This window comes from Brassica napus, chromosome A1 (assembly GCF_020379485.1).
Source record: "Brassica napus cultivar Da-Ae chromosome A1, Da-Ae, whole genome shotgun sequence".
Classification (NCBI taxonomy): Eukaryota; Viridiplantae; Streptophyta; class Magnoliopsida; order Brassicales; family Brassicaceae; genus Brassica; species Brassica napus.
In genome coordinates, this window is record NC_063434.1 from 9,448,338 (window position 1) to 9,472,242 (window position 23,905).

The 23,905-nt window shown below is 31.9% G+C and overlaps 2 protein-coding genes and 1 long non-coding RNA gene across 3 annotated transcripts; 2 read left to right on the forward strand and 1 right to left on the reverse strand.

Annotated features, from left to right (window-relative positions):
• Window positions 1-11,611: 11,611 nt before the first annotated feature.
• Window positions 11,612-12,399, forward strand: LOC106449756 (napin-like). The gene has a single exon (XM_013891461.3). The coding sequence runs from the start codon at window positions 11,676-11,678 to the stop codon at window positions 12,222-12,224; it is 549 nt and encodes a 182-aa protein (XP_013746915.1). The 5' UTR covers window positions 11,612-11,675; the 3' UTR covers window positions 12,225-12,399.
• Window positions 12,400-15,632: 3,233 nt separating this feature from the next.
• LOC106449745 (kinesin-like protein KIN-14M) lies at window positions 15,633-19,706 on the reverse strand. Its single transcript, XM_048742692.1, has 16 exons — window positions 19,545-19,706; window positions 19,206-19,404; window positions 18,930-19,074; window positions 18,734-18,843; window positions 18,542-18,661; window positions 18,081-18,461; window positions 17,929-18,003; window positions 17,690-17,836; window positions 17,471-17,609; window positions 17,290-17,399; window positions 16,991-17,152; window positions 16,712-16,920; window positions 16,549-16,630; window positions 16,355-16,459; window positions 16,168-16,272; window positions 15,633-16,083 (listed from the first exon to the last, which is right to left on the reverse strand). The coding sequence occupies exons 2-16, from the start codon at window positions 19,371-19,373 to the stop codon at window positions 15,904-15,906; spliced, it is 2,238 nt and encodes a 745-aa protein (XP_048598649.1). The 5' UTR covers window positions 19,374-19,404; window positions 19,545-19,706; the 3' UTR covers window positions 15,633-15,903.
• A 226-nt stretch (window positions 19,707-19,932) lies between these two features.
• On the forward strand, window positions 19,933-22,220 carry LOC106377454. The gene is made up of 2 exons (XR_001275805.3): window positions 19,933-21,638; window positions 21,872-22,220. It is a non-coding gene; the product is annotated as an uncharacterized LOC106377454 (long non-coding RNA).
• The last annotated feature ends 1,685 nt before the right edge of the window (window positions 22,221-23,905 follow it).

The window sequence follows — 23,905 nt, forward strand, 5'->3', positions numbered from 1 at the left end:
TGGCTTCATCTATATTATTAAAACTGAAGTACATTTGAGAGTTGTTTGGAAACTTGGATAGTAGTATAAATGAGAATTGTTTGGAAACATGGATAGCAGTACAAAATAATACTTACTTATCTTAATTGATTTTTTAAAAGATTTTTATTCTATTGTTAATCAATTCTAACCCTTCATCTATTATATTTACTAAATAAGTTAATATAATTTATTACAGAAGTACAAAAAAAAAATTATTTGTTTTCAATTTTTATTTTATCTTTTACATTCATTTTTCTCACTTTTAATTATTACTATACAAAATTCAAATCAAAATAATAATTTAAAACTAATTTATATAAAAAATTGATTCAAAAATATATATATATATATATATTTAAAAAACAATTTACTAAAATATTTTCCAATAACCATTTAAAAAAATATTTTTACTATATATAAGAAAAATACAATACAAAACTTAATTAAAACACCAACTTAAATTATGGTTTTTATATTTCATATTAGGTTTATAAATATAATATATGTGATTATTTATATGATGGTACATATAAAATACTATTAGTTATATGATTACTTATATTATGGTACATATAAAATATGATTAATTATATGATGACATATATATGATATATAATAGTGACAAGAAAAACAAAACTTATTTGTTTTCAATTTTTTTATTTTATCTTTTATATTCATTTTCTCACTTTTAACTATCTCATTAATTATATTTACTATAATATTTTTCCAGGATTATTTACATATTAACTATAATAATTCGACATATTTGAATGAAACCACTCTATTTGTGATAAGAATTCAAAATGGTTAACAAATGTTTTTTTTAATTTACTTATGTATCGGTTAGACATGGACATTCGGATAACTATTCAGTTACGAGTTATTTCTTTGGGTTATCATGCTTTTTGAGTTTTGAAACTAGACTTCATTTCAGTATTAAAAAATTTTCATGTGTATTTTGAATCGGGTCCAGATGAATTCAGTCTTGATATATACAAACCTACAAATATCTAAAAACTAATGTATTTGACGCCGGTACGGATATTTATATGAAAAGTAAGAATATTAACCGATTCAATTCGGGTATGCTGAATTCAAATTAAACTAAAAATAACCAAATAACCAAAAGTAATCATATTACTCTATTTGATTTAGGTTCGATTATGATGTATAGAAATTTAAAAGTACTTATGCAATTAATTATATTATAACACATATAAAATATATAATACATATCAGAAAAATAAAAATATCAATTTATAAGAAAGTAAAAATTAACACCCGCACGGACGTGCGGGTCAATCTCTAGTTTGGATTATGGGTGTTCAATCCGGATATCGGGTTGGTTTTGGTTCGGTTCGGTTTTTTTCGTTATTTGGTTAGTAAAATATAACTACTATTCTAAATCCATATTTACTTTGACTTTAGTCTTTCACATACTTTTGAAAGATTTAAACTGGACGACTAAATTGATCAGCCAATCTTGTTGCTTTAAATCATTAGTGTTTATATATATATATTATTTAGTTTGAATATTTATTAAATAAAAATTCATATGCGTTATATTTTATGATCATTTGTAACTTATTATAACAAAAAAATAATCTATTGATCACAAAATTTTCAGAGTGGGAATATTCAAATTTCTAAATAATATATAGACGTTTTGAAAAATTCAAATATAACATATAAGAAAAAATATAAATGTTTTTATTATATATTTAATGTGATTTTTTAATATCTTTCAATAATATAAAATAAAAAAAAAGAACTAAGATACCAAAATTGTTATCAAATATTTATTATTCATAATAATTAATTTTCATATATACGTTAATCATATTAGGTAATTTCGTAGCTTCTAATTAAGGAAAGTGCAAAAAACATTTTGGTAGATTATTTATCAATTCGATAGTTAGTTTAATAAAAAATATAATGTAAGTTAAGATGGACAAACCTATTTTTCTAAGAATAGTATATTTTATATAGTCATTTATTAAATGAGAATTTATAATCATACAGCTCTATGATCATTCATATCATTTTATAACTGAATATTTAAATCATCGATAACAAAATTTTCAATGTGAAATCTTTAATAAGTTTATAATTTATAAATGTTTTTGAAAATTCATTGAAAGTTTTAATATTAAAATATTTATGTAATCTTATGGTATATAGTATAATATATATATATATATATAAATATATATTTTATTATTAAATGATATTTTTTACTCATATGGTTTTAAAATAATGTGTATCTTCTTATAATATTAAATAAAAGTTCATATTAATACAATTTTATGATCATTTGTAACTTATTATGACAAAAAAATAATCTATTGATCACAAAATTTTCAGAGTGAGGATCTTCAAATTTCTAATAATTTATAGACGTTTTGAAAAATTCAAAATATAACATATAAGAAAAATTATAAATGTTTTTATTATATATTTAATGTGATTTTTAATTATATTTTAATAATATAAATTTAAAAAAAGAACTAAGATACAAAAATTGTTATCAAATATTTATTATTCATTATAATTAATTTTCACATATACGTTAATCATATTAGGTAATTTCGTAGCTTTTATTTAAGGAAAGTGCAAAACATTTTTTGGTACGTTATTTATCAATTCGATAGTTAGTTTAATAAAAAGTGTAATATAAGTTAAGATGGACCAACCTATTTTTCTAGGAATAGTATATTTTGTATAGTTATTTATTAAATAATAATTTATAATCATACGGTTCTATGATCGTTCATATCGTTTTATAACAAAATATTTAAATCATCGATAACAAAATTTTCAATCTGAAATCTTTAATAAGTTTATAATTTATAAATGTTCTTGAAAATTCATTGAAAGTTTTAATATTAAAATATTTATGTAATCTTATGGTATATAGTGTTTAATATATATATTTATATTTATTTTATTATTAAATAATATTTTTTACTCATATGGTTTTAAAATCATGTGTATCTTCTTATAATAAAAATGTTAAACCATTGATCATTAATTTTTAACATAATAATTTTAATAGTTTTAGTCATTTATTGTCGTTTTTAAAAATTCAAAATATAACATATACGAAAAAATCTAAATTTTATTTTTATAGCTAATTTGATTGTTTAATTTATTTTAATAATATAAAATTAAACAAAAAATGATGGAGGATATATACATTGTTATCAAATCTTTATTATTAAACTCATTAATTGTCATATATATATTAGTCATTTATGGTAATTCCGTAGGTTTTATTTAAGGAAAGAAAATATCATATCATATCATTATATCATATAGTTTGACCAATTTATGTATCTAACAACATATAAAAATCGAATGTGGACCTACTTATTTTTCAATTGAATGTAATTGACTACCTAATTGAGTGCCACCTATGCATTGGAGCCTCTTTTAATTAATACAAAATTGAGGTTACATCTTTTCAAATGTTCCTCAATTAATATATAAGGGATGTTTCCATATCGCCGCGGAGCAACAGCCGGGTCAAAATTAACAGCAAATCTTAGGAAGGATTGACTTGAAGAGGGTGAACAAGTTCAAACATTGCAAGCCGGAACAAACCACTTTGGCCTCACACTTACTTTCTTCCCAACTTAATATCCACTGCAACACAACCGTATGAAAGGTAAAACATCACTTGGAGAGGAAGTTAGCCTTTATTACAATGTAATTTCTTATAGATTCAGATCAGAACTGATTTCTAGGAAATGCCGATGATGGATTGTTTAGAGCACCCGCAATAGTGTACCAGCAAATGGAGTCCTTAGGATTAATTAACTATTTTCTTTTTTTTGAATAGTTAAGGATCATAATCAGAATTGTTAGTCCAATGATGTTCTCCAATTTGGAGTTCTTAGGAATATAAAAATAATAAACTTTTTTATAAAAGTGAAATTAAAATTTTTATTTATTGCATTATTAAAGATAAAGATACAATATTTATTAACCAACAATCAACAAATTGGTTCTAAATATTTTCAATTAAATCATTTTTCAAACGTTGATGTAAACGCTTATCGCGAACATCATCCCGAATGCCGAGCATATTAGCAATAGTTGTAGGCCTGTCGGTATCCACCGTGAACTTCTAGTGACGTCTCCCTCTTGAAATTCAGATATATCGAATTGAATGTATCCATCTCGTTTATTTTCGACAATCATATTGTGTAGTATGATACATGCTCTCATAATCTTCCCTATCTTTTCTTTGTCCATTGAAAGAGCCGGATTTTGACAATCGCAAATCGAACTTGTAATACTCCAAACGCCCGTTTCACATCTTTTCGGGTTGTTTCTTGAATTCTAGCAAATAACTTTGCTTTAGGACCTTGAGGGTGCGAGATAGATTGGATAAATGTTGACTATTTGGGATATATACCGTCTGTGAGGTAGTAAGTCAACTTATACATGTGTCCGTTGACCACATACTCTAACCTGGGAGCTCGGCCTTGAAAAATGTCATCAAAAATAGGAGACCGATCGAGGACATTAATATCGTTTAAGATACCTGGAGGACCAAAAAAGGTGTGCCATATCCAAAGATTTTGTGAAGCCACAGCCTCTAAGACAATTGTCGGGTTTCCTGATCCACGTGCGTACTGCCCTTTCCAAGCGGTTGGGCAATTCTTCCACTCCTAATGCATACAGTCAATGCTTCCTACCATCCCGGGAAACCCGCGCTTCTCTCCAATATCGAGGAGTCGTTGAAGATCCTCTGGTGTGGGTCTTCGTAGATACTCATCTCCAAATAACAGTATTATTCCTTCAGTGAAATGGTGTAGACACGAAAGTGCCGTGCTTTCTCCAAGTCGAAGATATTCGTCTACCGTGTCAGCCCCAGAACCATAAGCAAGCAGACGAACAGCTGCCATACATTTTTGTAGTGGAGACAGGCCCAACCTCCCGGTTGCTTCTCTTCTTTGTCGAAAGAAAGGAACGTTCTCTGAGAGGGCATGGACAATACGCATGAATAATTCCTTACTCATGCGGAAACGACGTCTGAATAAATGTGTCGAGAATGTCGCTTCTTCGCTGAAATAGTCATTCCATAAACGGTTGTGTCCGGCTTCACGGTTTCGTTCTATGTAAGCACGTTTCCTTTGCTTATAGGTTTGGCCCTCCATAATGTCGTTGTATGTATCTTCGACGATTTCATCGAATAATTCATCCAGTCTTTCTTCGACTTCATCGGATGAAGAGGATGACATTTTTTAGGGATCCTTCCTTTAAAAATAGGTTTTTAGTTGTATATTTTAATTCCAAAGTTTTGTTCCAAAAAAAAAATACGTTTTTAGTTCTATATTTTAGTTCCAAAGTTTTGTTACAAAAAAAATATACTACAAATGATTTAACAAAACTTGAGATCAGATTAACTTTGGAACTAAAATTTCTCAAATATACTTGACAAGTTTAGTGATCAGATTAACTTCAAAGTTTCTCAAATGAATTATATAATTCTCTAGTTTAGTAAGTATATACTACACAAGTTACTGAAGAATATACTACAAATGATTTAGATACTACACAATCTCGGTATATAAAAGAGGAGAACCAGTGTTACCTATAGATAATGTAGTTGTAGTTAAATAGAATCAGAACTTGAGATCGTTGGATAGAAATCCAAGCAAGAGAAGCAACTTGTTGTACTAAAACGAAAATATTACAAGAGAAGCAATTTGTTGTACTGAAACAAGAAGATACAAGTTCTGATGAAGAGGAAGCAAAGCGAAAGAGATACATAGCTAAAGACGTGCAAATGACAACTACTTATAGTACATAGATAGAATCTCGTGACTTGATTCACTTGAGCTAAACAACAAAAGACTTTCACAACACCAAATGCACCCGTGACTTCGTTCACATGACCCTGCAACAACACAAAAGACAAGAGTGAGCGAAGTTTAATAGTAAACAAGTACACAAAACAACAGTCACAACTTAACATACGGTTAACATCAGTTTATAGCATCTCAGACATTAGTTTGAGCTTAAGAGATGTCTCCATCTCAGATAGAGGCTCTTTTTTCCCGAGTAAACGATCAAGCAACTTATGCCTAGCGAGTTTTTCTTTAACTTCCAACACGCCCTGTAACTGTGACAATTCTTCTTCTCTAGCACTCTTCTTCTTCTTGGTAACACCTTTAGCTGCCTTGACCCCGACTGGTCTTTCCTCTGGTTCTCCCACTTCCGCTTGTCTATCAACCTCCGCCTGGACTGGTTTGCGCTTTTGACTCCCACCGTCCTTAGTCACATAGGTGGAGCACCATTTCTGGTCATGCCTCAGCTCCCTCCAGGCATGTTCCATGCTGAACTTGACTCCGTGATCGTTGAAGAAGAACTCTTGGGCAGCTCTCATCACATCATCATCGTTTTGACCACTTCTCTGTGCCCTAAGAGCCGCGTCATAGCTCCCAACAAACTTGCAGACTTGCTCATTTATCCTAGCCCACCTCTGCTTGCACTGCCCAAGCTCTCTAGGTATAGTCCCAGCCAGATAAGGGCTCGCGTTGTAGTATTGAACAATCCTCTTCCAAAAAGCACTAGCTTTTTGCTCATTGCTGACCACATAATCTTTACTTGTGTTAAGCCAAGCCCCAATGAGGATTTGATCCGCTTTCAGTGACCATTTCCTCCTCTCCTTCGAACCGGACTCGGCAGCAGGTTGTGTTGAATCAATTTCAAATGGAGATTGACTATAAAGTAGGTTAACAAAACCAGTGGTGTTATCCATGGTTAGAGAATGGTTGTGTCGCTCTATTAGCAACACAGAGTCTTAAGTAAGCCATTTACATTTTTTTTTTCAATTAAAGCAATTAAAATCTGAGCAGTTAGGAAGATAGGAAGCAAAGAACTAGCATTTATCACCAATCAAATCCGACTAGTTAGTACAATCCTAGCAAGCTAGAGTCTTCAGTTCACTATTTCTAAACGCTAACATTTATAACCGATCAAATCCGAGGAGTTACGACGGTAGAAATCAATTCACCTTCATTAAATGACTAATTGCTTTTATTCAAGTGGGCGTACCTTGTTAGTAATGACATTGGTTCTTTGAGACACTCTCGTTTGAAGCTAATCCTGAAAAGAAAGAGAAAAAATAGTCAACGAACTCACCACGCAGAATATTAAAAAATGAACTACGAAAAGCACAAGGAGATATACTCACCACACAGTAACAAGAACACGGAACCTATTAAAACTAATAGACAGCACCAGCTTCTGCTCACTCTCATTAGCGTAACTCCTGATTTCTGGTTAGATAACTCAAACACACTCTTCTCTAGCAGCATAAGCTTATGCTCACTCGCATTGCCTTGATCCTTAAGCAGCCTAAGTTGTCTCTGCAACTCGCTCATCTCCTCTGTGACCGCAACATCCCACCATTTCCAGATGTGGCAGTCTCCATCATCCACATTCTCGCATGTGAAGTACCTCCTGCCGGGATCTTTATGAGTGGAGGATGTTGCAACAACAGGCTCACCACCACAGTAGCATAGCCTCGGGATTCCATCATCTGCCTCTGGTTGAGGTGGGTACTGAACCGGCTCTGGATTATTGTAGCTACTCTGACCTTCATCCGCATACAACTAAGCTTCTGCTTGAAGAAGGGAGGTAATGTCCATCGAGTCTGATGATGAGAAAGGCTGGCTGTATGAATAATCTTGTCCCATATTCGTTAACCTGCAAGAAAAAAAAAATTAAGAACAGAGCTAAACATAAGAGAGAATGAAAAAAAAAATTAAGAACAGAGCTAAACAAATCCTAACAACACACACACACACATGATCATAAACTTGCAGCTCATCCGAGAGAACAAATTAGGAAGCTTTTTTTTATGTCTCACAGAAAACTGAACTTCTACTTGTAATCCTTAACAACAAACACATAAACTCAATACACTCAAACAGATAGTTGAGTTGTAGCTAGCAAAACTGTGCAAGAAAGAAACGCTAAGGATATTTTTCGAACCAATTAATACAAACTCAAAAAGCCCCAAATCCTTTTGAAGCCCTAATTTCAAACCAGAAGAACCCCAAATCGATGCTAGCAGTATCGTTTTCAAACCGATTAGTACAAACGCAAATCGTTTTCAAACCGATTAGTACAAACGCAAAAAGCCCCAAATCTGAATTGAAACCCTAATTTCAAACGAGAAGAACCCGAAATCGATGAAAGCAGTATCGTTTTCAAACCGTTAAGTACAAACGCAACAAACCCCCAAATTATGTTCGAACCCTAATTTCAAACGAGATCGATTCAACATGCAAACTAATCTATATCGATTAATCTACATCAGAAGGGTGCGATTTACCTTGTTCAGCCAACGGAGACAAATCGCCGTCTTTCGCCGCGGGAATCGCCGTCTTTCGTAGCGGGATTCGCCTTCGCTTCGTCGAGAGCAATCGCCTTTCTTCGTCGGGACTATTTTTTTTTTCTGCTTCGGTCGAGTATAACCAATGTTTTACGCGTAACCAAACCGTAAACCCTTCCATCCATTCAAAACACGCCACGTACCCTAAGGATCAAGTCCTAAAAATCCTTATTAACGTATCAATCCTTACTCCTATTAACCAAACAACTATTATTATAATCCTCCTAACCTATGATTAAACGCTAAGGACCCTGCATGTACCCCCGTTACAGGTGCTCTTATAGATGCTATATCAGTTTAATGGGTTGGCGGTATTTCAATGGTGGCAAGACTTTTCCTTTAAAATTTTAGGAAATGTTCTTTCACAGTTTATTGTTTTCCGGACAGGTCAGGTCAACAAGATTTGGTTTCCTCAAGTTTCTGGTGTTGTTCATGATGCCACATCTTCTAATTTTATGGTAAGTGGCTACTGCAAATCTGAGGAGATCAATAAACCTTTATTGGTTCTTGATATAATGATTGTTTTGCGGAAATATTATGGCGTCGAGGCAAAGAACAATGAAGTTAGAGAAGGTTAAAAGCCGATCAAGATTGGTAATAAAGAAATGCCTAAAACGTGCAGAAGATACTTATTATTTGATTTGCTTATGAGTTCTACCTAGGAGATGCTTGGATCAGTTGTGATCGAAAGACATCACTGAAAGTCGAGGTTTTGAAAAGAACCAATGATTTTGAGGGTGAGGCTTCACAAGAAGATGAGAATGAAGTGAATTATGAAAGCAAATATAGTGAGGACGAAGAAGATAAGAGGAAAGGATCATTCGACCCAAAAAAAGGTTCAAAGATAGTAAACAAGATGGGTCGAGTTCCAAAGAGTCGGGCTCAGAATCTCAGATGAAGATTGAAAAACAAAAAGGCCTTAAACTTGCATTGTGTAGATTTTACCTCCCAAATTTGCCAACGATACTCAAAAGACTTTAGCATGTTAGTTTTTCTTCTGCTGATTTCGTAATTATTTTTGGATTTTGATGGTTTGACTCTTCTAAGCTTTACTGTAAAATAAGTTAAAGCTTCCTATTTCGATTAGTTCCATGGCTTTGGAGGTGATTAGAGGTTTAACTGGGTACAGAGGCTGTTATGGCATTATGGGAACTTGGTGGTTATGTCGCTGTTTATCAAATACACCAGAGTGAAGGAGGTGGACATAACCTTCCCCCCTCCCCAAACTGGATCATTTCATATATTTGAACAGAGCCACATACAATAAAACAGAGTGTGCAGCAGAGCCAAAAAGAACTCAGCACCTTCACCCACGGCATTAACGTGCACAAAAACTTCCACTATACCTCCTACGCTACCGAAGTCATCACAGTTGAACAGATATGTTCCTTTCATCGACAAAAAAAATGAGGTGGACATAACCTTACACTTGAACAAGTTTAAAATAGAAAAAAATTTATAACAAAAATGAAGCAGATCCACATTTGTGTGGTTGAAATTATGGGATGGAAAAACAGCTACTCTAAAATTATTGTATATCAAAAAACGAAACAAACATGATGGTCACAAGGGAAAAAAACATGTTGATCAACCCCAAAACATTTTACCAAGAAACTTATAAACAAATTTTTTAAAGATATCACATTAGTTAACCATCTAATATTTTAAGCTATATTAATAAAAGATTTAACACCATCAATAAAATAAATATCATCGTTCGCGCGGACAAACAACTAGTGTTAATATAAGCATTCGGGGCCAATAATAAAAAATCATCCACTGGGATCAATCAATGACTGAAATCTGGTATAGTCAAATACTTCTAAACTCTTTTATTTTATATTTTTTGCAAAAGTACTTGGAAACTCTTCCTTTCTAAAAAAACAAAAATACTAACAAACTCTTTTAGATCACCATGCATCTGTCAATCTCATGTATCCACTAAATTCCTGCAAATATACTGATGTTGCCTTTACTTATAAACAGTACTTTGATAGCAAAGGTAGTAAATTTCTTTATCATTGATCATCTATATCTTTAATAATGCTAAATACCTAATACTATATATTGTTCAACTCTTGGTGGATGATGGTTGGGACATAACCATTCTCTTCATTTTGTGATACATGTTTCAAGCAGTGGTGTCCAGCCGATTTTGAGATTTTCGGGGCCCTGATAATTAATATTTTTATAAAGTTTATAAATAATATATTTTATCATTTTTGTCAACTCAAAATTTCATTCAGTATTTATTTCACAGCTAATATTTATATGTTATTATACCAAAAATAAAAATACATATACATATATATTATTTTTTAGTGGAGCTCCTATAAAGCATGAAGGCTTCATTCAAAAGTTTAATAAAACGTTGAAGACGCGATCACAAAACAAAACTATCGAACTTTGTTCAAAAAAAATAAAATTTAATAAAACTGTCCGCAGGCTCGGCTCTGGTGGTGTACACACTATTTGGCGTGAACGTAATGGCAGAAAGCATAGAAGTAAATGTTTTAAATCAAATAAATTTGAACATTCATTGAAGTAAATGTAAGAAGAAGAACAAAAAAATGGTGAAAGCAGAGGGGGCAAACCAACAAAATACTGGTTGCTAGGTTAATTTTGCCTATTTTTGTTAGATTTTAACAATGTTTTAGAAAATATATCTTTTCAATTTAACATTTTACCAAAAAAAAAATATTTCTTTTTAGAAAAAATAGTGGGTACAATTGCATAATTTGCATTTGCACCCATACATTCGTCCATACACTAGAGGCTCTACTGCATTTATTACATATTGTACGAGTCTACGAGACACATTTAATTTTCACCATACAATAGATCTTCTATACTATTACTGAATTCTCATTAAGCTCCCAATATATATTTTCAACCGCCCCCGCACTACCTCCAAAGTATATAGACTGTCATCCCACTTACTGAAGGTTTTTTATTTTATGAAGTTAGCTTCTTTTTGAAAAATATCGTTCATAAGATGTTACGCCAGGACATGAGCTACACATCACACATAGCATGCAGATGCGGACGACTGTTTTTGTTCGTCATTTGTCACTCACTTCAAACACCTAAGAGCTTCTCTCTCACAGCACACACAAATGCATGCATTATTACACGTGATCGCCATGCAAATCTCCATTCTCACCTATAAATTAACTTATCAGCTTCACTCTTTACTCAAACCAAAACTCATCATAACAAACAAAGTTAAAAACATACACAAATGGCGAACAAGCTCTTCCTCGTCTCGGCAACTCTCGCCTTTTTCTTCCTTCTCACCAATGCCTCCGTCTACAGGACGGTTGTGGAAGTCGATGAAGATGCCACAAACCCAGCCGGCCCATTTAGGATTCCAAAATGTAGGAAGGAGTTTCAGCAAGCACAACACCTGAAAGCTTGCCAACAATGGCTCCACAAGCAGGCAATGCAGTCCGGTAGTGGTCCTAGCTGGACCCTCGATGGTGAGTTTGATTTTGAAGATGACATGGAGAACCCCCAGGGCCCACAACAGAGGCCGCCACTACTCCAGCAGTGCTGCAACGAGCTCCACCAGGAAGAGCCACTTTGCGTTTGCCCAACCTTGAAAGGAGCATCCAAAGCCGTTAAACAGCAGGTTCGACAACAGGGACAAATGCAGGGACAGCAGGGACAGCAAATGCAGCAAGTAGTGAGCCGTATCTACGAGACCGCTACGCACTTACCTAGAGTTTGCAACATCCCGCAAGTTAGCATTTGTCCCTTCCAGAAGACCACGCCTGGGCCCTACTACTAGGTTCCAAACGAAACCCTCGAGAGTGTATATACCACGGTGATGAATGTGTTTGTTGATGTATGTTAACACTACATAATCATGGTGTGTGTTCCATAAATAATGTACGTTAAAAAGTTTGAGGCTAATGTAATAAGAACTACTCCGTAGACGGTAATAAAAGAGAAGTTTTTTCACTCTTGCTACTTCCTAAAAAGTGATAATTAACGACAGATACGACCCAAAGAAAAACAAATTAATCTTATCCAAAATGAAGCAGTTGTCTAATGAACATGTGATAGACTAAATGTCTAATTAATTAAGCCTTCAAGACCAACGATACTAACAACGACTACGTAGTAATCCGCGCATATGGATGTTAAATATTTTATTAGATAATTTATTATATGGTGCGCTAAGGAATTTGTTGTATAGTTTTTTCTGGGGATGAACATTCATATATCCGTTAGGATTCAGTTAAAATATTCAGATTTTGAAATTTTAGGATTAGAAATTTAAATCAAATCGGATATATACAAATTTCAAATTTTAGCTTGGATTTGGTTCGAATCATTGCGAGTGCGGTTCGGATTTAAGTTTGGATACTAATTCTAATTATGTATATTTTAACAAAAATCCAAATATACTTAATATTAAAATAAAGTAAAACATAAACTTTTGAAAAATGTAAGACTAAATATTTAAATTTACATAAAAACTAGTTCAATTTAAATATTTGGATGGAGAACAAATAAATATTTTCAGTATTTTGAACATTTTATGCTATTTTACATATTTACTTGTGATTATATGGATAATATTTAGATATTTTCATATTTTTGAAAATCTAATAGGTATAAAATTTAAAATAGTAAAAATATTTAAATATATAATTGTTATTTAGATATTTTTGGTATCCAAACTTTTAATTTGGATCAGTTTCGGATCTGATTATGTGGATATTAAACTTTTAGATCCATGTGAGTACTTAATCAGTTTTAGTTTGTGTTTAGTATTGCTTTCAAATCTAGTTCAGTTTGGTTCTTTGGACCTAGATGTTTTACTCAGACTTATTATTTTTCTACAAATATAAAGCAAAATAAAATAAATGTAAAACAAATATTCTCGGTTTATTTAACATACATAATTATTGGACTATAATTTAAAAATACCAATAAAAATAGTTGAGAATCATGTCAATATTGAGTATGTTGCAAAATTGATATATCCTAAAACCAATAACATGTGTTTTCTTATAAACAATTCTTGGTAAATATAATAAAAACACGATACAATCGAGTGAAAAGTATTAGAGTTTCTTGGAAAATAATGTGATCTCTTCACTCAGCACATGAATTCTAATTTTCAATCGATTTCACGAATTTTTTTCTTTTTTTTTTTAATTTTTCTGATGTCTGATTTTTTCTTGCAATCTGATTATGTTTCGTATTTTTGGTATGATATGAAAACTCTGTAAAGAAAAACAATATTTGACATAACTAAAGATCCGACTTTGTGTGTGGTACATTTTACCCCAATTTTCTTAATTTATAATCAATCATAATTATTTATTGCTTTCTTAGTGTGAAAGCATTAAATGACATGCTTCTCTTTTAATATATGAGGGATTTCCTATGTTTTAAAGCATCTTTAGTAAAAAAATAACGTTGAGCGGTAATATAAATATATACAGTTTAAATTAAACTAGAACTTGATACGCGCACCCGCGCGGATGTTTGATTTAACTTGTGTTCAACGTAAACTCATAAACTGCTAGTTTTAAAAACAAATCTCATGCATATTTTTTATGTTTACAAATAGAGTAAAATATATTATTTTACAATATAGATTTTTGATGATAATTTTTTTATTTGTACATAATATTATATTAAAAATTGTAACTTGATACAATTTGATGTAATTGTACTATTCGTACATTAACCTGTTTTTTGTTATTTTATTTTAAAATGAAACAACATGATAATTTTTTTAATTTTTTGCATTAGTTTTCTATGAATTATTATTAATTTTATGATATTTTATTTTCTCAAAAATTGAACGCTAGAAATTTTTATATTTTTGACTAAACTAAATAAGGTAATACTATATTTAAAAACTGTTTTATATAATATATAGTACATATTTTAGTTTGTGTTTTTATTTTCACCACAGAAAAAACAATAACCATTGTAATTAATTAACTAGACTTCAATCCGCGCAGTTGCGCGGGTATTTATTTTTAGTTTAATACATATATATTTATTTTATATCATTAATATTGGTATATATTTTTAATGTTAATCATATATTAAAATAATTATATAACTATTTCAAATACTATAATTTTATATTTTACAAATTGTAATTTAACTAATTGTTACAAACCATCACATTAATTTGTCACATTTATTATATATATTTATATTTTATTGCTAAAAAAATTAATATATGTCTGAAATAACATATTTGAATAATGTTTTGTAGTTAGCATATGCTAATTTCTTATCCGCGCTTCAAAGTGATGTATTATCTTTTAGAAAGTTTTATATTTATTCATTTTAAATAATATATTAATATTATGTATATAAAATTTTGAGATATGTTTATTTTTTTGGATGTATTATATAGTTTACTAATATTAACTCCTTCTACTAACATGTCATAATTTTGTATAATAAAGGTTTTAGTTTTATAAATATAATATATATTAACTTATCATTTTATATAACTTATCATACTTAGTTAAATATAGTAATTTTCTTTTAATATGATTAATAATATAGATTACTTTATGTGACTATAAGGAAATGATTTGTGAGAGAAACCGACATATTGTAGGTAAATATTTTTTAATATTTTTAAGATGATTAAATAGTAAAATAAATATAAAATGATTAAACTGTACCAAATAAGAAAAGATCTAAATATCATTAAAATGAGGAAAATATATCTGAGAACATTAAAAAGATATGGTTATAGTAGTATATATATAAAAATACATTTAAGAGATTTTCTAGGGATAGTCTATTTTTTAAAAAATATCACATCAAAAGAAGTTGTAACTTCTATTTTAGTATTATGTATTTAAATTGATATTTAATGCAGTGGCAGAATCTGTAAATAAAAAATACAAAAAATAATTATTTTATTATAAATAGAATAACTAAATGTGTAAATAAAAAAAATATTTAATCTGATATGTTACCAAACAATTTTCATTTGTTATATTATCTATGTTTTTAAACAGTACTAACGAATAGGCGGATAATCTAGCACGTAATGTCAGGAAACAAACGTCTTTCGTCGTTCACATGGATCAATATCTACCGGTGTAGTTTACAGAGTCAATATGAGTCTGTAATGTTGTTGATAAAAAAATAAAAAAATAAACAGTACTAAAGAGTACTTAGCATATGAATAGAAAAAAATCACTTAACAAATATAGTATGATTTTTGATTAAAAACAAAACAAAAACAAAAACAAATATAGTATGATTAATGTAATATTGTTTATCTAATGCTTGTCTATTCAAGATTTTAGAACATTAATATGTTTTTGTCCACACATAGACAAAACAGACAACACTTAAGGTTAATACACGTTATATACAGATTAAGCACCAACATCAAGTCAAGTAATGACCACGTTTAGGTATCAACATAACTTTTTCTCTCTTGTTTTCTGGATTCGGAGTAGAAAATCTCATCCAAGACTCAAACGATTATCCAACGGCCTGTTGTTAACTTGACGGTGTGCAGTTCCAATCTCACATGCATTCACTCTTGCTGCGAATCTAAGGGAGCACAGAGACTCACCAGTTGAGGAAGGTTCCGGTGTGATGTTAACAAACATTAGCGTCTTCGAGTCTCCACCTAAGCATGGCTGATAACAGAATTCGACAAAATATCATTTCTGTTCGAACATATGATAAGATGGTGAAATGATCATATAATTTTGTTTCTTTACCTGAAGAAGATAAGTGAGCTTCGAGTTTCTGAAGGGTACGTGATCTTCTTTCTTGGCTAAGGCGAATATGACATCACCTAGAGAGGATAAACTCTTGTTGATTGCCTGCGTTAGATTGAAAAGAAATCATTATTCATGAGGTGTCTCTAAAGAATGTATTGTTTTAGTTATTTTCTTGAGACATTACTTGAGTTTCTTTAAGTCTATCACCGGTTGATCCGCTCTTAGATAAACGCTCACTACCGGCAAGATCAATCAAGTTCAAGACACCTTGTACTTGTTGTTCTGTGCTCTGTAAGAAAAACAAACAGCTTTGGTTTAGGTGAAACCAAAAACAATACTTTTAAATCATATTGTTCCAGTAAGAAACTCAATTAGTACCTCGTTAAAACCAGTGATTCTTAATGTGAAGACGAAATGGCTTCTAGATGATTGCTCATTCATCGCAGTTTTCCCTACAGACCTGTACAAAATTGTAAAGAAACAGTTTGCATCATTAGCAGCTTCTCTCAAAGATGAACAATTCTTCAAAACAGATACTTGCCTGTTCCGAGCTGCATGATCCAAGAGGAAAGAAACCTCTCTGCTGCTTCTAACATCAACAACAGTAAGCTCCACAACATGTGTGTTCCCACTAGCATCATGTTTGATTGCATACTTCTGAGGAGAAACGCCATTGTCTGCTCTCACAGCTTCCTTGTTTGTTGACAAGAGATCTCTAATTGTTTCGTTGTATATTTCCAACATAGACACCTATCATATAAACACATAACAGAATCAATATGTACACTATCTATCTCTAAGTCTCTAGGAGATTTGTTACCTGCAACTCATACTTCCAACCCTGTGATCGAAGAGACTGCCTCGTTTGAAATATTTGCTCCAAACATCGAGGAATCAGTCCTTTTTCCTCAGGGTTCCCTGGCCTGCCCATCATTGTATATGTTTTTCCAGATCCCGTTTGTCCATATGCGAAAATGCAAACCTGAAAATGTTTTAATATCAGCCTCAGTCCAAGAATATACAGTGAAACATAGCATTATAATTATTATTATTATTCTGTAGCTTGATTAACTGGTTAGACAATGTATGAAAATGAGCAGATAGAGAATGTATAAGTACCTTGTAACCATCAAGAGCACTCTGAACAAGCTGAGAAATCTCTACAAAGATATCTTCTTGTGATGCATTCGGTACAAAAACCTTATCAAATGTGAAGCAATGCTTTTGCCCTGTCCATAGCAGAACATCAAATGAGTCTCTTTCTTCTTTTGTTATTTCAAGAATCCAAATTTTATCATACCATTTTGCATCAAGTCAATGCCACGACCAAGTGCTTCCAGAGATGTAGGGTAGGAAATGGTTTTGGCCTCCTCACTAGAATTCTCACCCGATAATAGAGGTCTAACCCTACAGAATACGCGTATGTTTCCCTTCAGCTCCTGCAACATTTAAAATGTTTCAGAATCAGCCAAGTTAACTCAACATTTCACACACAAGGGAAATGTACAAACATTTTAACCTGTATGGTATTGTGCAACTTCTTCCGTAGCTTTTCTCCTTCGATGAGTTTAAGTTCAGCTTTTTCTAAGCGAGCTTTCAGCTCGAGAATGCTTTCCTTTTGCTCTTCAAACTCGTTCATTTTCTCAAAGGTAGACAAATCCGCCACCTAACCAAAATGAACAAATATAAAATAAGAATTGAAAACATTTTCATATAAATATTCATTTAAATGTGTTGAACTCAAGAATGTGATGAGACCTGCAGTTTCCTCTCAGAAGCTGCTAACTGATCCTGCAACTCTTGTAGCTCCTTATTTTGAGAAGAACACTTACTCTGGAGAAACAAGATTACATTAGTCATTTAGATTATTTTTAGAGCATACAGAAGTGCATTCAAGGATGAAAACAAACCTCAAGCTCGTTTATGGTTCCTTTGAAGTCATTTTGCTTGGTTGCTTCAGCTTGCAGATTTTTAACTTCTGTAATATGGCGGTCACGGTCATCCTTGACCTGCTGAATCTCCACCTTGAGACTTACAATTTCATTCACCAGTTCATCTTTTTGCTTCATGATATCTTCTTGAGACACCTTGGAGGCAGCAAGCTGATCTTGCAGTGCTTTGAATTGACCCTTTAAGTTGCCAATATTTTCTACAATGCCAGTCCGTTCTTTCTCTCCTCGCTTTATAGTTTCATGGGCTTCATCAAGATCACCTTGGATCTTGCTATTGTAGAGTTGCAAGCTTGAGTTATACTCTTGCAAGAGTTTGTACATGTCATTCACAGCTTGAATCTGAAACACAGAAGGGAAAAACATTCAGTGTCAGCTATAACAAACCATTTCTCAATTCGAAACTTTCAGAGATTCCTCACCCTTTGGTTAGCTGTTTGAAGGTCTCCTTGCGTTTTCCCCAGCTCTTCTGTGAGAGCAGCTTGCAACTTTTCAACAGCAAGTCTTGCTTCTTTCTCTTTTTCAAGCGAACCAGTTGCAGCCTTAACCAGAATAAAACCAACTTAGAAAACCACAAAAGATGAACTTTTAACCAGAATCTAGACATTTCTTACCAATTTCTCAGCTTGTTCTTTGGCAAGTTGCACCTGAACAGAAGAAAAATTCTTCCTCAGCTCATGGATAACCAAGTTCAGCTCCACTTCCTTCTCTTTCAAACTAACCTCTGCAAGCAAATGCATACACGTTAAGTTTTCTTTTTTTTTTGTTAAATCCCAAATGTCCATAATAAGAACCAGCTCTGCAACACACCCAAGTCTGCACAATGCTTCTCGTTCAACTCCATAGCGTTCTTCAACTTCTCTTGCTCAAACGCATAGTCTAACTCGAGTTCTTGAAACCATCGAATGCAAAGCCTAAGCCTTTTCACATAGTCCATAGTATTCTCGCATCTCTCCTGCAAAACCAAGCATAACACTTATAGATTAAGCAACTAAGACTGAACTACAAACCCTTTTGATAATTGATAGATAGACTTGTTTTAGTAAAATTGCATGAAACTGAGAGATCTAAAAAAGAGAGAGAGACCTTATAGTTGTACTTGCTCTTGTACTTGATTCGCTCATGAAGAAGAGCGTCAACGTCTTCTCTGGTGAACTCAACGGGACCATACTCAGATCCTTCAGTGCTCGTCAGATCTCTAGCTCCGGGAAACGATTGCCGGATTCTTCCACCGTTTGTCATCTCCCCCACCATTTTTATTTTATTTTATTCAGTGATTTTTGAGCTGAACAACAAACACTATCAGTGAGTAAAAAGATATAATAAAGACTGAAACTTTAGGTGAATGAAAAAACAAATTCCAGATTTTTAGAGTTTAATCAGAGAAGAACATGCAGACAGAGATTAGAAAGGAAAGAGAAAGACCTTTTGTTGTATTAATGGGTTAAGCTTTAAGTTGTCGTAAGTCACCGTTCTGTTGTTCCCCCGTCGCTCTCGCCGGTGGCTACTTCTATTTCTGTTGTTGTTTGGAGAGAGAGTGTGTGTGTGATGAATGTGGGGCCGTTGATTGGATCTTAATTCACCGAGCTTATGCGATCACATCCGTTGCTTTATTTATTGCTTTTTAACCTTTTTCACCAAATAAATATTGAATACTGTATTTTAAATGGCAAATCTCCAAAATAACACATTTCTAAGTTTATATCACAAAAATAGCACTCAAAAATTAAAATGACCAAAATAGCATTTTATCTTTTGAAAAATTTAAATTTTTTTATTTTTCAAAATTTGAAATCTTATCCCCAAAACCTCACTTCTCAACTCTAAACCCTAAAACTTAAACTCTAAACCCTAAACCCTAAATTATAAACCCTAAACCCCATCCTTTGAGTGCTATTTTTGTGACTTTTGGCCTTGAGTGCTAGTTTGGGAACAAAAACTTGATTTAGTGCTATTTTGATCTTTTTCTTTATTTTAAATCTTAGAGAAAATTAAAATTGATTTTGTTTTTATTTTTTGTCAACTTGTCTCTTCGAAAAACTCGGAAAAGGTGAAACGGATCCATTGTATTTGTATGTTTTTCCTTATTCCCAAGTGTTTTTTTTTCTTTGATCAAATATAAACCATTTCCCAAGTGTTATATTCCAGTTTTTAAGAGTCTTTTTCTATGAAAATCTGCTAGTTTAAAAAAATAAAGGTTGGTATTGATGAATTCAATGTATAGATTAACTCTAACGTTATATCTTGAAATTCAGCTGCAACAAAATAGCTCTTGAAATTTTAGATTTGAATAGATAATGCACTTGTTACTTCATGTATAACGTGTGTAGGTAACAACTAAATGTATATTTTCGGTTCATTGGATGAAAGAATCTAACGTTTCTTGAGCTATATATTTTATCATGTACGTAGTAGTTGGAAAAGTTGTATAGTTATGTTATACAGTACGTACAACAAGATAGTCGTCCTTGTTATTTTATATAGCATATTCTTTTATAAGAAAAAGTTTGATATTTTCATTGGTTAATACAACTACTGCAACAGGAAAATTCAAAAGAGCGAAACATGAATGTGACATCAGTAATATAAACGTTAATAGTAACGATTATGAAGAAAAGCTAACAGCATGTGTCGGTAAAATACTATTCGTCGGCAACATGGCGTTTCAACCGGCAGATTCTTTTTAGAAAAGTTCGTTTTTTTTTTTAACTTGAATGACCCTTTTCTTTGATCCAAAACTACATGGCTCATGGGTCTATTGTCATGGGAGTTGATTATAGAAATTTTTATGTTTTAAGACACATTTTCACTTTCAATTTACACAATCAAACACATGTTGCTGGAGGCACACTTTCTCTGTGGTGATTGTCTCTTATACTCCCAATATTGTTTCTTCTTAACATTCTTTCTTTCGTAGCTAACTTTTTTTTTAAAATAAAACAACAATATATCCAATTGGACACACATCTCAATTAAAGAAATATAATAAAATTCAAAATACAATTAATCCATTATCTCTCATATTTTTGAGACAAAAAATTGAAATCACTTTCATAGTTTCTCAAAACCTAATTGCAACGATCCCCTTTCATCATCTATCCCCGAACCTCGTCCAGCTTCGAGAAACCATGGTGAAATCGAAGTCGAAGAAGAAAGGGAACCTCAATAGTCAACCTTCTTCACCGCAGATCGACAACAGAGGTTTATATTTTGAATTCTTTAACTCTTTTTGACTTTAAAGAGTTTTCGAAATCCCTAACTTTTTATGTTTTTCTTGTTTGTGTTGTAATTTTCCAATTGGATCGAAATTTCTGAGATTTTGTGGATGGGAGAGATAATGAGCAGATCTGAGAGCTCCAGTGTGGAGAGGGCAACGTGACGGCGAGCATGTCCAAGCTCCGTTGTGGAGAGGATGACATGACGGCCAGCAGATCTGAGCTCCGGTGCGGAGAAACGCGGCGACGAACAGGTCATGCCTCTATTGTGGAAAAGAAGACGACAAGCTCTCGTGGTGTGAAGGTTAGCTTCATTTCTTTTTCAACAAAGAGCTCAATTTTGACATTTACATATTCTAATTTCACTTCCTTTCTTTATCAGAATCTTTCTGAGATTTAAATGTTGAACACTTCTTCTTTGTATCAGAGATCTGAGAAGTAAAAGTCTCTGATTTTAATTAAAACAATTCTTTATTTATCTTTGTTATGGTCTTCCACAACTAGTGCTCTGAATCGATAATTTGATTATATGACTAGATGGATTTTTGGATAAAACTTGACATGACCACAGCAAGAATTCATGGATAATGCAGCAAGATATACTTGACATGACCACAGCAAGAATTCATGGATAATGCAGCAAGATATTTTAACTACATGACCACATCAAGAGTCTATGACGTAGTTCACAACAACAACGTCCTAAACATCAATCTTGTTTCCACCCATTAAGAGTCTATGGATGATGCAGCTCAACACCTCCTATCCAGACTCCAAAACGTGGTTTATCTACTTTCACTTGGTCTTGTATTTCATATCTATGTCAACATATGTAATTACTATAGACCAAACTTGGGGAAAGTATGGATATGAACGTTTTAGTGTATGTGTCCAGCTTTGATGTCTATATCCACATATAGTTTATAACTCTATTATCTAAGTGTCCATATCCACATTTTTATAGATGATTGAGAATATAAGAATGTTATCAACGAAAACACATCCATGAAACTTCTTAAAAGATTTTTTATATTTTTGTATCTATCCATGTCCACATCTTTTTTTTCATGTATTTTTCTTACTTGTCCACAATTTTCCGTCCATAGTTTTTATGTCCATACATTTTTTTATATAATTGTTAATATATATAAAATATATATATATATGAATATGGATGTTAAAATATAGAGAAAAACAAATTACAATTTACTGTGATGATTATATTTTCTTCAAATATCTTAAACTTTGATAAAAAACAAACAATAAGAACTTTGCTGTAAAATAAAACAATGAAAAAAAACTGAAAAAGAACAAATAAAAACAAATAAAATATTAATGTCGGAAGGTAAGTCCTAACTAAAAAAAGAAACTAACTATTCTGCCTACAAACTAAACTGAATAAAAACAAATATATTTTTCTTTGTACTTTCGTTGGACAAAGGGGCATTTATGTCCAACATCTCCCTTGGATTCCTTGAAAGTGTGCCTCCAGCAGATTGTGTTCTAAAGTGTCAAAAAAGATAAAAAAGTGTCCTAAAGAGTAATGCACTCTTGATTATAAGGGACACCTTTTGACATTCTATTACACATAAAAACACTTTTTACATGTGATCTACTTTTTCTATGTCCATGTATTGTTGTGGACTAACGACAGATTGTGGATAATTTTGTCTTTAATAAACACGACACTTGTAAATACTCATGTAATATGTGAATTGGTGATTTGTTGACGTATAATGCGTGGTTGGGTGATTTATGGACGGATCATGTGTAAATGAGTGATGAGTAATGTGTAGATATACGATGTTAGCGGGTTTATAATAGATAATATGGACAAACTCTATGTTTTGATTCCATAAAACTATACAACAATACGTGGACATGGACTTATGTTACTAAAACGATGCTACAAAACGTGAATTGTAATCAAAAACCCTCACCAAAAAAAAAAGATTGTGTCCATACCTAACTTCTTTGATAAATTATATGCAATTAAACTTCAATCAAGATAAGAAATAGATGATACTGTGAGTATGAGCAGAGAGAAAATCAAAAAGCGTTTACCTTCTGTCGGAGAGTAATAGATCTTGCATGTCATAGATTTTTGATCTAAGGGATATGCGCTTTGTCATGATGTGGATGGATGCAAATTTGATTAGATTTGAATTTAGATCCCGGGATGATGAATGGAATCAAATGAATATTGTTCATGTTTCCATAACTAGTTTATAATTCTGTTAAAATGTTCATATCCACAACTAATTTATAATTATGTTATCCACGATTTAGTGTTCATGCTCACAGTTAATTTTGTTTACACAGTAATATATATATATATATATATATATATATATATATATATATAATATATATATGAAAATAGATCTTAAAAATAAATAATTTTATTTGTAGTTTATTATGACAATTATTTTTGTGTAATATATTTTAGAATTTGAGATAAAAATGAATGAAAACATAAAGTAAAATAAAAATAATAATAAAATGAAATAAGAAGAAGAAAAAGATTTTCTTTAGTTTATGATCATATGAATCTTTTTGACAAAAAAAAAT

Coding starts and splice junctions, on each gene's coding strand:
- LOC106449756 (XM_013891461.3), top strand. CDS start 11,676: ATGGCGAACAAGCTCTTCCTCGTCTCGGCAACTCTCGCCTTTTTCTTC.
- LOC106449745 (XM_048742692.1), bottom strand. CDS start 19,373: ATGGTGGGGGAGATGACAAACGGTGGAAGAATCCGGCAATCGTTTCCC. Junction 17,610..17,689: donor AGTTGCACAATACCATACAG/GTTAAAATGTTT, acceptor TAAATGTTGCAG/GAGCTGAAGGGAAACATACG. Junction 16,084..16,167: donor AGCTCACTTATCTTCTTCAG/GTAAAGAAACAA, acceptor TTCTGTTATCAG/CCATGCTTAGGTGGAGACTC.